The 15,729-nt window shown below is 44.4% G+C and overlaps 3 protein-coding genes across 4 annotated transcripts in view; 2 read left to right on the top strand and 1 right to left on the bottom strand.

Moving 5' to 3' along the window:
• Positions 1-152: 152 nt before the first annotated feature.
• Positions 153-2,896, top strand: tmem127 (transmembrane protein 127). Its single transcript, XM_044110968.1, has 3 exons — positions 153-900; positions 989-1,153; positions 1,482-2,896. Exons 1-3 carry the CDS (start codon positions 663-665, stop codon positions 1,790-1,792), a joined length of 714 nt encoding a protein of 237 aa, XP_043966903.1. The 5' UTR covers positions 153-662; the 3' UTR covers positions 1,793-2,896.
• A 1,601-nt stretch (positions 2,897-4,497) lies between these two features.
• On the top strand, positions 4,498-8,699 carry gatd3l (glutamine amidotransferase class 1 domain containing 3, like). Its single transcript, XM_044110965.1, has 7 exons — positions 4,498-4,645; positions 4,716-4,768; positions 4,849-4,962; positions 5,080-5,211; positions 5,329-5,421; positions 8,236-8,401; positions 8,503-8,699. The coding sequence occupies exons 1-7, from the start codon at positions 4,529-4,531 to the stop codon at positions 8,641-8,643; spliced, it is 816 nt and encodes a 271-aa protein (XP_043966900.1). The 5' UTR covers positions 4,498-4,528; the 3' UTR covers positions 8,644-8,699.
• A 1,242-nt stretch (positions 8,700-9,941) lies between these two features.
• Positions 9,942-15,729, bottom strand: part of igsf9b (immunoglobulin superfamily, member 9b) — a 30,488-nt gene continuing 24,700 nt past the window's right edge. Inside the window, exons 19-22 of one of the 2 annotated variants that reach the window (XM_044110963.1) lie at positions 12,393-15,677; positions 12,075-12,244; positions 11,706-11,887; positions 9,942-11,367 (exon numbers count right to left, since the gene is read on the bottom strand). In XM_044110963.1, coding sequence (XP_043966898.1) covers positions 11,718-11,887; positions 12,075-12,244; positions 12,393-15,677 — 3,625 coding nt within the window. In that variant the 3' untranslated portion in view covers positions 9,942-11,367; positions 11,706-11,717. The remainder of the gene's footprint in view (positions 11,368-11,705; positions 11,888-12,074; positions 12,245-12,392; positions 15,678-15,729) is intronic. The other variant, XM_044110964.1, reaches the window with a different exon arrangement.

The following is a 15,729-nucleotide window of genomic DNA, read 5'->3' as shown; positions in this document are numbered from 1 at the left end:
AAAATGAAAACTGTTTAATGCTTCTATGTGGGGCTAAAACAATTTGCAATTGGCAATCTAATAAGAAATATTTATTTACTGTTGTGTAAATAGTTTTGGATGAGTCGCCACTAGGTGGCAGCAACCCCTCTTCTTAGACCGGTGCCAACTGCTAACAGGAAGTCAACATTACAGGAAACCAGCGTAAGCTGTCTTTTGTTTTGTTTTGTGTTTCCTTTTCTGTACTAATAGTAACCGTATGTTTTTGTTGTTGTAGGTATTCTTATCGTGTGTTAAGTTAAGTGTATTTGTTTGTTTGTGTTAGGTTTAGTTTTGTCCTTAGATTTTATTATATTTGACGTTGACAAGGAGTTAGCGTATCAGGCTAACAGAAGAGCTAACAGGCCTAGAGGCCATCTGTTCATTGTCTGATCGGCCGCCAGCGTCTTGTTTTATCCAGCATCCCAATTTTTGTCGGACATATTGTGTGTAACTCATCGAAAGAAAGAGTCCAGAGCCGCTGCCATCCCTTCGTGATCCAGGTTTCCTTGCCTGAACCGGCTTACAGGCCTTACTCTGCCTACTCTCTTGGTTGCCTCATCCCTTAGCTACAAAAGGATTGCTATAAATAAGAAGTCACTAACGCTCCTCACAACAGCAATTATTAAGGAGACGCAATCACCATGTATGCTCCACCGGGTTCCACTCTCCCTGGAGGTCGGAGACGGAGAGCGGGCACCTCCCTGCCCAAGCAGCAGGAGCGGAGCTTGGTGTCGGCTCTGCCCGGAGCTCTGTCCATCACAGCGCTGTGCACGGCTCTGGCTGAGCCGGCCTGGCTCCGGGTTCACGGAGGGGCCTGCCCTAGACAAGAGCTGGGGGTAGCGGATGTCTTGGGGTACATCGATCCCAAGCTTCTGGATGGTGAGAATAAGCACGTCACAACCTGTAGCGTAGGCAGTTGTTAATCATTCGGCTGTCTTGCAACTTTGTGACTTCTATATTTCCACAGATTACTGTGTAAACCCACAAATCATCCTGTTGCTCAGAGTCATCGCTGCCTTCTGTTTCCTCGGGATATTATGCAGTCTCACTGCTTTTCTGTTGGATGTGTTTGGACCCAAACACTCTGCCCTAAAGGTCACACGCAGATATGCTTTTGCACATATACTAACAGGTACATAACCTTATTGTTGAAGGTACACTCAGTCTCAAACTGTTAAAAGCAAAATGATCAATTTGATATTTGTTGAGTAAATCAATTCAAGCAATCAATCAATCTTTATGTACAAACTACTTTTTATGCAATCAAACCTACCATGAAATGTTTTTACATTATTTAAACTTTGTCTACAATTCTAAAAATAATCAAAACTGATGGAACTGGACAAGAACATTGAAAAGCAAACTTGTTCTTGTCCTTAGTGAACTATTATATGGAGCATCTATTATATGATTTCTTTCTTATTCTGTGAGTTTTATTAACCTTCTCTCTCTCCCCTCAGTGCTGCAGTGTGCCACAGTAATCGGGTTTTGCTACTGGACCTCAGAACTGATCTTGGCGCTTCAGCAGCAGCACAAAAAGTACCACGGCTCTCTCATATACGTCACCTTCGCCATCAGCTTCTACCTGGTGGCGGGCGCTGGCGGCGCATCGATCCTCGCCACCGCCGCAAACCTCCTGCGCCACTACCCCACGGAGGAGGAGGAGCAGGCCCTGGAATTGCTCTCGGAGATGGAGGACAGTAGCGAGACGTTTCCTGCCGACTACGACGTCGCCAATCAGTTTCAGCCGCCACCTGCCTACACGCCCTAATCCAACCAGACTGGCCCTGCGAGAAAATGTTTTATCTCCGAGCACAGCTACTTTGCTTGATGTGCGCACCACGCTCAATTTATCAAATGGAAACCTTTGCAAAAACTCTCGGCAACGAACGTAACGCGCGCACAGGTCGGCGCGTCGATTCCTTGAAAGACAGTGGCTTTGGGTGCATGGAAGCTTTCTTTAGTGGGGGCATCGATTTAGGAGCTGCTTCATACTTAATTCTCACTGCTGAAGTGGATAGTGATTTGCATGTAAATGGCTTTTAGGATCTGGTCCTTACATGTAACTATAAGTCATCTGCAAAAAAAAAAAATAAAAATCACCTAACAGCGCTTATCACAGGAAACAGAAGAAGCAGCTGCAGCCTGATCAGCGCTGTTGTCGAATGTTATCATCAGCCGTAGTTATAATTGGATTTGGGTGAATCTTTGATTAAACAGCTTTGTGATTTTTTTTCATTTGACATATTTGCCACGTGTGTGATTTCTTTCTTCTTCTTTTTTTTTTGTCCTGACGTTGCTTATTTGCAGGAATCCATCAACACTGACGAGATTGTTTTAAACATGACTTTTATACAAAAACAAAACAAACGGACCTTATTCATTCTATGTCCTGTCTTTTCTTTTGCTTTCTCACTCACTCTTTTCACCTCCTCTGTTCTGGACGTGACAGAAGCATTTACAAAAACTGTGAGGGAGGGGAGTTTTTCGTGTTTCGGGAACACGGTGTGGATTACGGGTGCAGAGAAATGGAGGCTAGTTTGCCAGCAAACCTCGCAGCATAAACATCGGTTATGTCATCATAATTGTATTAGAGTTTTTAAAAAGGATTTTGTTTGTACTCTGTGAATACCGTTTGTGACCACTTCAGTATGTGTTTTCCATGCGTGAGTTCTGCTGATTTTTCAGAGTTTTAGCCCGTGTTCCACGTAAGGTTCCTGCTGACCCTCGAGTTTGTGACTGACGTGGTGATTGTAGTCGGTTGCACATTTGTTCTGTTTCTGCATTTTGTTTCTCACTGTATTTTCTTCATCTTTATGTAAATAGTAATTGTTTATACATGCAGTAAAGTGGCCATAATAAAAGAAACGTCATATTTTTGCCTTCTGTTGTTCATCTGTACATTGACAAATGACTTTTTTTTTTCTTTTCTTTTTTCCCCCTGAACTTTCACTCTGAGTTGTCTCCCCCTACAGGTGCATCTCAATAAATTAAAATATCTCCGTCTCCTTGTGATTCAACTGAAAAAAAAAAATTGGTAACACTTTTATTGAAGACTGATATGACGCTGTCATAAATATGGCATAACATTTGTCATGACCATGAAGGAGTCTTTATGAATGTTTATGACTGTTGTCATGATGTCATTCTGTAAATGGTGACACTTTTAATGCAACATTGAAAGTTCACTAAAAGTGCCAACTTTTAATTTAGTAAATAGTGACAATTTAATGTAAAGGTGGCACTTTTAATAGATTTTTAGTGCCACTTTTAAAGCAACTTTGCATTAATAGTGTCATTATTTACCGAATGTCAGTGTCATTGCAGTCTTATGCACATCCCTTAAAACACAGTGCTACCAAAATGTTGTCAAGTGTTTATTTATTTTAATCATTACTGTCCTTAAACCTTTGACTGGAGCTTTGCCTTTCCACCTTTCCTTCACACTCTAGGGCCTTGATCTTTAGACAAAATGCACATTTTGCTTTCACCTTAGAAGAGAACCTTGCAGCACTGAGTTCAGTGGATGCGTCTGTGTGTGGTAGCTCCTGAAGTACTGACTCCACCTACACACTAGAACTTGTGAACGCCCACTGTGCTCTTGAATTGATTTTGCCTCATGTTCTGGCTGCGGTCATCCCTGTTTTTCCTGAATCATTTCTTGCTAAACTTTTTCCTTCCACACAACTTTCCATTAATAGTCTTTGATGCAGTCCTCTTACAGTCTCTTTAGCAATGACGTTTTGTGGCTTACCAATTGTTCAATCAACACGCTTCCCTATTACTAAGTAGTCTATAACATTTCAGTATTGTTTTTAATAGTTTGATATTCTAACTTTAAAACAAAACAACTGAATTTCAGGTATTCCTTTGTCGTAATCATCAAAATGAACAGGAAAAACACACACTCCATCACAGTGTGTGCTGAAGTTGTATGAGTTTCACTTCTTGAATTAAAATATTGAATTGAATCAAACTTTTCAAAAATAGTTTACTGAGATGCAGCTGAACATTTTTACTCTGAAAGTGATTTTTCCATCTGTTGAAGGTATTTCTGGGTTCGCCGTCTAGACTCAACACGGCATTACAAAGCGTAAGAGCCTTACACCCTAATGGACTTTCCAGGACATACGGTATGCCCCTATGCCTGTATAATGCAGTTGGACACCGTTTCCTGATCAATGCACTGTATCAAGTGCCAAGCTCTTAATAGGTTAAGATATTAGCTGAAGCTAAGGTTTCACTACGTGGCTAAATACCTTAAGTTAATCAGAAGAATTAACGAGGTATTAATAGGGAAGGGTGTTCTGGAAATGGAAGAAGTCAAGACGTGAAAAGACAATGGAGCTCAGCTTACGTGTTCACGTCACTCGGCCCCACACTGCTAGTATAAATACAGACCTCCTCAGTGAGATCAATATCTGCCCTCTCAGAGGTCCTTACAGGCTTCGTGGCAATCTGTTAATCGGGTATTTTCCTGCAGAATCACTGAGACTAAAGCTTAATCATGCTGGCAACCAGGACCTTGCTGTCGAAACAGACTCTGACCGCTGTCTCTCATCAGCCTGCCTGCTTCGTTCATCAAGGGGAATATGGCTACTGGGGAAACACCAAAGTTGCTGTGGTAAGTTCAAGCAAATAACATGCTACGAGTGAAAAGAAGCGGACCAACCCAGTGAGTCAATATATTCCAGGTTTTCTCAGGATGTGGATGGTGGGATGGAAGTGATGTCCATGAAGGAGTATAGTGAGTATCCAGGCACATTCTCACCAATCCGTGAACTTCCACCAGTGCAGACATGGTGGCTCTAAACCTTTTGTGTGCAGCACCATGTACCACCTGAGCAGGAACGGCGCCCGCTTCCGCGTGTTTGCTCCAAATCAGCAGCAAATGCATGTGATGGATCACATGAAGAAGCAGCCTTCCTCAGGCGAGAACCGGTAGGAGCCACACACACCAGACAGTGAACTGACTCGACCTTTCGCATGCACGTGTAACCGTCTGACCCGACTCTTCCCACAAGGTAGTATTTTTGATTATATCTGGCCATCAAACAGGAACGTGATGATCGAGTCAGCTCGCTTCATTCACGACCAGGGAAAGAAGCAAATACAGGACTTGTCCACGCTGGACGTCAACAACTTCGACGCCGTCATCTTTCCTGGAGGCCACGGGATCGTCAAGAATCTGTGAGGGGGGTCACTTGCAAACTGGGCTGTGCAAAGAAAAGTAAAATTAGATACAGTGTGGCTCACTCAAGCCTTAAATACTAATGGAAGTGTAAAAAATCTTAATTGTATTTTTAGATCCACTTTTATGAAGGACGGCAAGGACTGCAAGCTGAATAATGACGTGGAAAGAGTGCTTAAAGAGTTCCACCGTTCACGCAAACCTATTGGGTACGTATGCTGTGATCCGTCCGCAGTAATTAGGCTCACTGACTTCGAGTTAGAAAGTATGCTGAACAGGAAGCTAAGCTCCAGACTGCCACTGACATCTACCTCCTGTCTTAATTAAAATGTACCAATTTAAATAAACAAAAGATTTAGACAGCCTGATAATGGAATTAGGGCATTGCAAGGAGTCACTGGTGACTTAGATGCTTAGTAAGGGAGATGAAATTAGGTGAGGACGTTGTGGTGAACATTTAATTCAGCACAGTATGATCTCCTTCTTTTGCTGTGAACGCCTTTTTAGGTAAAAAAGAAAAAATGTTGACTCTTTCCACAAACGTCCTGTAAAGTTTATTAAGCCAATTAGCAAGGCTAATTTCAGCACAACAAAGCCTAAAGCTTCTCAGCAGCCCTTTGTTTACACAAAAGGGAATCTGATCTAAATTTCTCAGAGAATTTGACAAACAACAATGCCCAGAGGAACAGGAATTGTACTTCATTAGCAGCTTTAAAGGTAGTTTCTCTTGTACGCTGATTTTAGGAATCTGTTTAGCGAGAGTCTTCGCTTGAACTCTCAGTGGATAGAGCATCGAGGGCAAATGCCGTAAAAATAGCCTTACTGCTCCTAAGCCCAAACTGGAAGATGTGAAAGCAGGCAAATCCTTTAAAGCGGGGAGGACACAACAAAGGCTCTGGCATAAATGCTTCCCCTCTAATGGGATCGGGTTAAAACAACAGATTCTGGCCGGAGGGATGAGGTGACGGGCAGACGTCTGCGATGAGGTCGGGTAAAAGGGCACTGGGTGTTAGGTGAAGACGGGAGGATTCCAGGTATGAAGAGATGGAGGATTACAGGAATTACAGGAAAGAGTGAAGGAGAATGCTAAGGAGGAGCAAGCAAAAGGACAGTCACCATGACAACAGAAGGTTAAATAGTTTGCTGACCCCTCCACCTTAATCTCTACCTATCGCAATTAGCACACAGAACGAGTTTGAGCCAATGAAGCTCCTGTCTTCAGCAAAATTGATCCGTCTGAAAGTTATAACCGAGAACAACCACGGCTCATAGACGTTTGGCATTTCCTTGGTGATTGCTTTCTCCTTCAGCAGACAAAAGCCTTGGTGATGTTCAGATGCATGTTGTTCTTTGTTCATTCTGTTGATCACTTTTACATCTTAACAAGCATTGTCCCCTACAGTCTACTCTTATCTTAATCAATTATGTAGAAGTGTATGCTCAAAATTGACAGACTTGCTAATTAATTTTACAACAACCTGCTAACATGAGTCAAGTTGCCATGTGCTGAGTATGAGGAGATCAGGATGCCACATTATGCATAATCCTAAGTAATTAAATACAAGGTAACTGGACTTCTTCCAATGCTTAGGACTCTCATGTCCTTAATGACCAAGAACCTACTCATTGGCAGACCAGAAACGCCCACACCCAGTCTTCAATAGCCACTATCCTGGAACTTCTAGATGCATTCAAAATGTTATAATCAGCAGTCACTCAGCTTTAAAGAGGCTCGGTAACAAGCAATTTATGTGAAGAGATGCGTCTAAAGGTTGTAAGGTAGTAGAGCATGAGGACTGGACTTCGGCCTCCCTGGTGTGGACTGAGAATCTCAGTCACACTGTTGCAGTACAAAGTGCAGATGGCCATCGTTCATAAAATAAATTACTGCAACAAAACTGCTGGACCCGTTCTGGTTTCGCAGCCAATCCGTGAACTTCCACCAGTGCAGACATGGTGGCTCTAAACCTTTTGTGTGCAGCACCATGTACCACCTGAGCAGGAACGGTGGTTCCTGCTCAGGTGGTACATGTGCGGACTTTTCTGTGCGGAAAAGTCCGCACAGAAAAGGCGCTGTGCGGACTTTTCTTACGGTCAGGTGAGAGGTGGCATCAGGTATTAGTTGAAGGTGGGAAGATCCCCAGATGAAGGAGATTTGGGATTACTGGAATTACTGGGAAGAGCGGAGCTGGATGCTGAAGAAGAGGTGAAGAAAAGGTCACCATGACAACCAGAGACTGAGGGTAGTCCCGACCTCTACCCTAGTTTCATAGTTTCATGTTTCAAAAACAAAAACAAAATTGTTTATGAGCCATTAAATGGAGTTCACCATATTTCCCGTAAAAACAAAAGCTACGGAAAGTGAACGTAAAACATTTGACATGTGCCAGTCGGCTGTAGAGTACTGCTTTTTTCCAAGACCAGTAAGACCACTAGAAATCCATTCATTAAAATAATCAAGGAAAACAGACAAATGAAACGATGAAGAAATAAGAGCTAGTGAGGAAATTAACCATTTACTGGAGAATAAAAAGAATGTGGTGACAGAGGTCAGTTAATTTCATAAAATGGTTAATTTGCAGTAATTCATTATATTGAGCCTGTATGTGGTGATGCTGGTTCCACAGGAGAGGAGCCTGATAACTAGAGGATCTGCTTGTCATCAGTGAACCTAACAGAACACACCATCATCTGATATAAGATGGAGCTTGATTATTAAGAACTTTATTTGAAAGAGGGATCATTTTAAATTGTCTCCTGCAATTAGCAGGTTGTCAATAAAGGTAAAAATTTGAGAAATTTGATCTCACCCCTTTGGTTCTTCAGAACTCTTACTTTGGATCAGCTGGAGGCTTGAAACTGCGTTGAAATCAACACTTCATGGAAGCTAACAGTCTCTGTTGATAAACAGTTGTAGTTTTTCTTCTATAAAAAAAAATATTCTTCTATGTCACTAACATGCAATCGATAACAGCGGATGGTTAGTGCATTAAAGTGGTGAAAGACGTCCGCCTCTGTTCCAGCCTGGCCAGCATGGCTCCTGTGCTGGCCTGCCGCGTGTTGCCCAGCATCGAGGTGACCATGGGCTACGAGCGGGACGAGAGCACCCGCTGGGGGAACTGGCCTCAAACCAACATGGTGCAGGCTGTGAAGGGCATGGGCGCTCGCCACGTCGTCCGTGAGCCATACATATCCTTTCAGTTCGCCGTAAATTCAAGCGAAAGCCTGTTCGTCTTCATCATTAATGTGACTCCTCCGCTGCTTTGACCTTAACCATTTCTTTCTTTCACGAAGCCTATGTGGATGAGAAGAACAAAGTGGTCAGCACTCCGTCCTTCATGTGGGACACGGATTATCACTATCACTATATATTCGATGGTGTTGGCAATATGGTCAAACATGTGATGCGTCTCTCCTCCAAGAAAGAGTAATACTGAATGCCCGGCATTCACCTCTGTACTGTGATGAAACCTTACCTGAAATAATAAAGCTGCTCTAGTTGAAATGCAAATGTTGTGCAATTGATGGTTAAAGGCTGTTTTGGATAAATGTTTTAAACGTGTGCGTGACAGAGAAGCAGACGTAGACGTGTACGTATTTCATTAAATTCACTCAAAAAGTGAACCTAGCTAATGTAAACTTAAACTTCAGTTGATAAAGAAACAGGATATTGCACAATCCAGAAAAACAAGGATCTTTGATGCAACAATTTTGGGTAAGTGAAAAGCATATTTGTCAACTGTGCAAATATAATGGCCAACATAACAGAGGATCAAGCAAAGTTTTTATGAGGTTCTGTCACTTATGTTTGATGCAAATTTGTGTTTACAGCATCAATGTAAGAAAAATGATCATTTGCCCTGTTGTTTTATCCATGACCACATGGGGGCGTGTAATTAGGTCCAAGCAGGCTTCCGTCAAATGAATTAGCTTTTTGGGGGCTTTATCATAGGGCTGCACAGTGGAGCAGTTGGTAGAGCTGTTGCCTTACAGCGAGAAGGTCCTGGGTTCGATTCCCGGCCCAGGGAATGCATGGAGTTTGCATGTTCTCCTGGTTCTCCGGCTTCCTCCCACAGTCCAAAAACATGACTGTCAGGTTAACTGGGCTCTCTAAATTCTGTGTGTGTGAATGGTTGTTTGTCCTGTATGTCTCTGTGTTGCCCTGCGACAGACTGTCCAGGGTGAACCCCGCTTCTCGGCCGGAACGTAGCTGGAGATCGGATCAACCTTGAGCTAGGCGAATATCCAATATCCATTGGGTATGGTGACGTCATCGGCTAAAATTATAACTTTTAATATCTCATAAGGGAAAGCTGCACAATAAACTTTTAACGGCACAAGCACTGAAGTAGCACACTTTGGTTTGTTTTGGAGCAAGGTGGGGGGGGGCTCGTGACGTCATCGGCCAAAGTGATAACTTTTAATATCTCAGAAACTAAATCTGCACAAACGATTTTAACGGCACAAACGGAGCACTAACCACTCAGACTATTTGCTGTTTTTTTTTTGACGTGGGTGGGGTGTCTGCTTCACTCAGCTACGCCCCAGTACCAAGCGGGAGACTCCACTGCGCCCCCTAGGTTATTCTATCAGCTATATCTCCACCGGTGCGTATCACCTGGCGGACGGGTGCGGGAACTACGCGAGAGCGTCTGCAATGGCTGGCGGTCGCCAGGAGGCCGGAGCGGCGCTGAGCTGCGAGGGCCGTTCGAGGCAGCTTTAACTCATATTAAAACCACGAAATATCTTTTATTCTCTGCCAGAGAGTAACAGCAGCAAAGTGACCGGGAGTGGAAGCAAACACATTCACATCCCTTAAGTCTGCTACATTCAGAATATAACAATTTATTCATTTACAAACATATAAAAATGACAAAAACATGTAACAAGATATAAAATTTTCCTCTTTGTACAAGACCTCCAAAGCCATCCTCAGGAATGCATACTCGCGTCAAATGTGGGTTTTTATCTGGGAAACTGAAGTAAAAACAATAAAAAGGCTGACACTTCCCCAACGCAAAACATCAACAACATATTTTAAATTGTTTTGTCAGGTAACGTACAAAAACAGCTTGATTTTCTTTAGCATAGAAAACAAAACAAACACAGCAGGGAAATGGGCACACAATTCATAACAGACTTGCAATTCAGAGCTAGAATCAGAAGTCAATGAAATATTCACAGTGTTGCCTTCACATCAGGTATGTGAATTGTAAACTTTGTTGCATATCGTTACTCATCTCAATAAATACACAGACATAGACAATGAAGAACAAAACCTATTTGATGGTTTTTAATTTTTCTTTTTGTATCTCAGCCTGTCGGCAGACGCCGTCCTTTTTGTACCGACCAAAAATAAGGCAAATATCATCTTCCCTGGTAAAGTTGCACTTCCTCAGGTGGAGCCAAGTAAGATTTTCTCAACTGATGGGAGTGATGGGTATGAATGCATAACAATACAGCAGGACTTATTCACAATAAACTATGCATATGAACATTTATACACTTTAAACAAAATACTGTGAGGTTAATAGGTCTCAGAGTGGGGATGATTCCAGGCAATCAGTGGGTAAATCGCAGACATATACTCAGCTTCTAAGTACATAGATGTTGGGAATTTTGGGTCAAATTTAATAGTTACCTAACAGTTAGTACCGCGTCATTAATCAATATAGACATGGAGAGCACAACTAGCACCATTTACTCGCAGGCACCGATACAGATGAAGGTATCTCACAGAGAGATGTTGTCTACTCACCTACAGACCTGTCAGAAGCATCTTTTATTGTCACTACAAGGGAGACTTAGATTCTAAAAACTTTCAATGCATCTATCATTTTGTCTCTGACTGTCGCTTTCACAAAGCAGGTCCTTCTCAGCTTGCGCTGTGAACCTTATCTCATAGCATTTCATCTCTTTGCTTTATCCGATTGTCACATTCCCACTATAAAAAGCACACTGAAACCAAATCGAACAGAAGAACGAGCCTGAAAAAAGCTGAGGATGTCTTACGAAACAGAACAGTACAGTCTCTTGAAGCTGCTGCAACACAAGATTAAAATCGTTAAAGTAGAATGAAATGTTTCCGATGTTGAGGACCACGCTGCTGTTGTCTTTTCAGTAGAACTGCTAGTTGGTTTTTGTCTTTGATGCGTCTGAAGAAGAGAAAGAAACAGAGAGAACATCAGAAAATTATGCTTAAAATTAAATTTTTTTTCTTTATTTTCACACATTGCAACCAACAACTTCAACGTAGCATTTCATCTACGTTGAAGTGTTGGTCTAGATCTAACATTGTGTTGGTCAATCAAATAAAATTAAAACTCCTTCAGGTCTTTGTAATGTGACAAAACATGAAAATATTCATGGGGAATGAATACTTTTACACTATAACTACCACATGCAGGCAGCAAAAGAAATTAAGCAGATGAGCCGCGACAGGAGGAAAAATGAGGGGAAAAAAAAGGTTTGAGGATCAGGCAGAGTAACGGACCGAGTTCAGCTGCTAGAGCAGCGCTGAGCTGGAGTCAGAGTCCGAATCATGGCTGGGGTGGAAGCAGGGTTCCTGGGTACAGGCGGATCCCTGAGCCCGCCTGTACTCTTGGTACTCCAGACGGAGGGCGTTGAAGCGTGCCTCACTGAGCGAGCGAGGAGGGATGACAGGGGGAGGCGGGCCTGGGAGGAGGAGGGGGGGGGGTCATCAGGGACAGGAGAGGCATGGATGGAAATGTCATGGGGTGAACTAACAAAAAGTCATAGCACTGTGACAATAAGGTGAACACATGCAGCACTGTCACAGTAAGCTCACTAATAATCACACATGCAGCAATAAACAAAACTCAAGCATGAATGAAATGATCACCTGTCTGTCGCTGATCCCGGAGGCCACCAGTCTGGTCAGATCTGGTCTCCCTCCTGCCTCTCTGAAAACCAGCTCGACACTGGCCAGACCTGGTGGCCTCCAGGACCTCGGAGTCCAAACAGGCATCAGCGGAGTCCCACTCATAACTTTCATCTACTGACGTGTTCCTTCTAATGAGATACACAAAAAGTGATCAAAAAAGACACAGAGAAACACAAACGTCTCACGATAAGTGTCATTTTGGCAACAGTAAATGAATCCATCTGAAGAGAGGATGGTCCACATCGTCAGTCATTCCAGATGGTGGCGGTCTTTCACCTTTTCACTCTCCTCTCGGCCAGCTCCATCTCAGCTCTGTGGCGTTCATGTTCCTCTGTGGTTTCTGGGGAGCTGAGCAGGGTGGGAGTGACAGACAGGGACTGTCTAAAGAGACCTGCGCTGCCTCTACCGCTGCTCTGACTGGCATAACTGGCCCTGCCACCGTCCCTGAACTCAGCATCTCCGCTCCTCCCCATCATCCTGTCTGGATGTCTGTAGCCATCTCCTTCCCTGGGCGGGAAGGCGGAATAATAAGGCGAAGGCCAGCTGATGCCCCGGGGCAAGTAGGACCTTGGAGGGCCTCTTCTGGAGTCCGAGTGTCTCAAGCCTTCCCCTCTGGGATCCGGCCAGTGCTGGTAGTATGGTAGAGAGTTAGAGGTCGGCATAGGGATAAACTGATGCTGGACAGACCTCAGCGTGTCTTGAAAAGAGGGGGACCATCTGGAGGACTCAGGGAAAATGGCAGCTTGGCGTCGTGGATCTGAGGGCTCAAGCATTGGGGACATTGAGGTTTGTCTGGGAGGGTACAAAGGAGTGAGGTAGGAAGGACTAGCTAAAGACCTTTGTATGTGGTGGGGCCTCTCTAAGCTCCCCATGCTGGGACGCCGGAATGGGATATATTCTTTCCAGCAGGGCCCTGGTCTAGGAAGGGAAGGCGGCGTGCGGCCCAGACTGTAGGACTTCACCCTCACATCTGGGTTTGGGAACTCGTCCCAGTAACATTTCTCAGAAACATATGGTCTTGGGCTTTCAAAGTGCTCCCACCTCTGTGAGCCTAAGCTAATGGATTTCTTAAGGTAAGGACGAGGCTGAGCCACACCAGAGAGAGTCCTACAGGGACCAAGGCTTAAGGATTTCTTCAGAAATGGCACAGGGGCTTGATTTATTCGAGACACTATTTTATTAGTCCTGCTTCCCTGAGAAGCTTGTCTTTGGGGCTGCTCTGACAAAAACTCGTCACTGTCTGCACAACTCTGAGAATGCTTTGACACAATGTCTGCCATGCCTTTAGCGGCACTGAACAACGTATTAGCCGACCTGGACCCAAATCTGGATTCAGGTCTACCGGTGTAAATATTTCCTGCTCGAATTCTTGTTTTCTCATCATAGAGCTCCTTGCTTGTTTTCTCTGGACCCGATGAGGACGGCCTTGGGTCATCAGGAAATCTCACTCTGGCTGTCACTTGAGGAGAACGTCTATTTTCTTGTGTTTTATAAGCATCAAAGCTAGAGTCTGCAGAACCCAGAGGATCACCTTGTTTCCGACTTGACAGAGTTTGTGGGTTTTCCTGAACATGAACCTCCCAGTTTCTAGGAACTACATCAGGTTTTGCCACAACAGATTCTTCCTTGGGTGTTTGTTTTGTGGTGGCATCGGTCACCTGACCCTCTTCCACAGGCTCATCCACGCTCATTTCAATGAAACCTGGAAGACTCAGGTATTCAAGGATTGCACTTGTCTGGTGTGGGGACATCTTAGGGGATGGTGCTGCAGGCTTGGCCTTAAGGGAGTCGGACATTCTGGGGACTAAAAACTGAGATTGGTCACTCTCGACCTCTTCAACAAGAGTTAAGGTTGGTATGGGACTAGGACTGTCAGGGAAGAGACACTTGTCACTTCTCCTGGAGCGTGTTCGGACACTTTCCTTCTCTAAGTCAGAGTAAAACCCTGAAACGTGCTGGTCATCGTGGTCCTGAGTCTCTCTGTCTTTGGACTTAGCTCCTACTTTATGATGATCGTACAGCAAGGTTGAAGAACTACAAGGAATGGGTTCCCTTGTAGTTTTGTGACCTATATCTGCAGTTCTCTCAGTCTGGTTATACTGTACAGAATCTGAACTTTCAGGTCTCACTGTGTTGGGCAAATCCCGTAGTTGAGAATCTAATGGACTCCTTGATTTAGAAACAATACCTAACTCCTGTGTCTCCTCTTCTATGTTCTGCTCGGTGCCAGACTTGGTACACGCCTCTTTGTTTTTCTGAACATTTGATGACTTAGCTGTATCTAGTGTGACATCACGGGAGAGCATGGGTAATGACGTATTCTGGGTGACCAGCGAGCTTGATGAATCTAAAGCAAGAGACACCTCCGTGGCTTCTCTAGATGAGAAAAGCGACGTAGTCTCACGAGGAGTCTGAACAGGGATGAGGCTAGAGACAGATGTGACAGGACTAATGTCCCATTGTATGCGAGATGTAGGGAGCCTGTCCAGCGGACTGCTAGTGTTGCCAAAGTAGCACGCTCTCCTATAGTCAGAAACCCGACTTGTCACACCAGTGGGTCTGTACTTCTGTCTGATTGTAACTTCTTGAGGTTTCCACACAGGTTCTTTCACTGATTCGGTCTCATCCCTTTGAGGATGTTTTGTTGTACTACAAGGAGAGGGTGCGTCCCTCACTCGACTGCGATGTCTTTGATCCATTGCGAAATTCTTCAGCTCCCTCTCAATCTCTTCCCTCTCCTTTGCCAATTGGACACACTTGTTAACACTGTCCCTCTCCAGCTCACTCTCTAGCTGGGAGACCAGGGTGCTGTTTTCAGTCAGGTGGCTTTCCATTGGTCGGTAGCCTCCATGATGGAGTCTGTCTCTATCCACCAGCCTTGTTCTCCTTCCCAAACTGGAGAACAGGTCGTCAGTGTTGCCCCGCATACGATACCTACGTAGGGAATCGCTGGGCTTTCTTTCACTGCTATCAGAGTAAAAACTGGCTCTTTCCAAAAGAGTCTCTGAGCCTTGTTCGTCATCAGAGTAAAAGCAGCCATGTCGGGAGAAGTTTCTTGCCATGGCTCGTACCCTGCCAGGCGATGCAGGAGGTCTGCTTAACTCTGGGACATCCACCGTAAGCGGAGAATCCTTCCTCTCATCCTTCTCTGAGCTCAAAATGCTTGATTTTGGAGAGTCCCTGATTGACGTCCTGTTGCTCCCTGACCCGTGAACGCTTCCATTAACTTGCAGGACATCCTTCTTTATATTTTTAGTGGAAGAACTTGAACCTTCTGGCAGTGGCTGAACAATGAAGCGTCCGTCTGGACCTCGGGAAATGGACTCCAGAGCAGTTGGCGAAGGCGCTTGAGAACCCAGATGACTCTCGAAGAGGGTGTAATGAGGCGGAGGAGATGAGTTGGACAAAAGCTGTTTCCGCTGATCGTGGTATTCCCCACGGCTGCCTTTGTCAAACGACGAGCGATCAGATTGTGATGACGAGGAGTTGGGAAAGAAGGGAAGAGGTGGACATAGTTTAAACTTGAGGACACTGTCTGGGCTGCGTGAAGGTGATCGCGTGCTAAAGAAAACAAAGAAGAATAGCTTCAAACATTAGGGATGGAGACTATAAC

This window comes from Gambusia affinis, linkage group LG03 (genome assembly GCF_019740435.1).
Source record: "Gambusia affinis linkage group LG03, SWU_Gaff_1.0, whole genome shotgun sequence".
Taxonomy (NCBI): domain Eukaryota; kingdom Metazoa; phylum Chordata; class Actinopteri; order Cyprinodontiformes; family Poeciliidae; genus Gambusia; species Gambusia affinis.
Note: the sequence above shows the minus strand (reverse complement) of the source record. Positions and strands in the feature narration are given on the sequence as shown.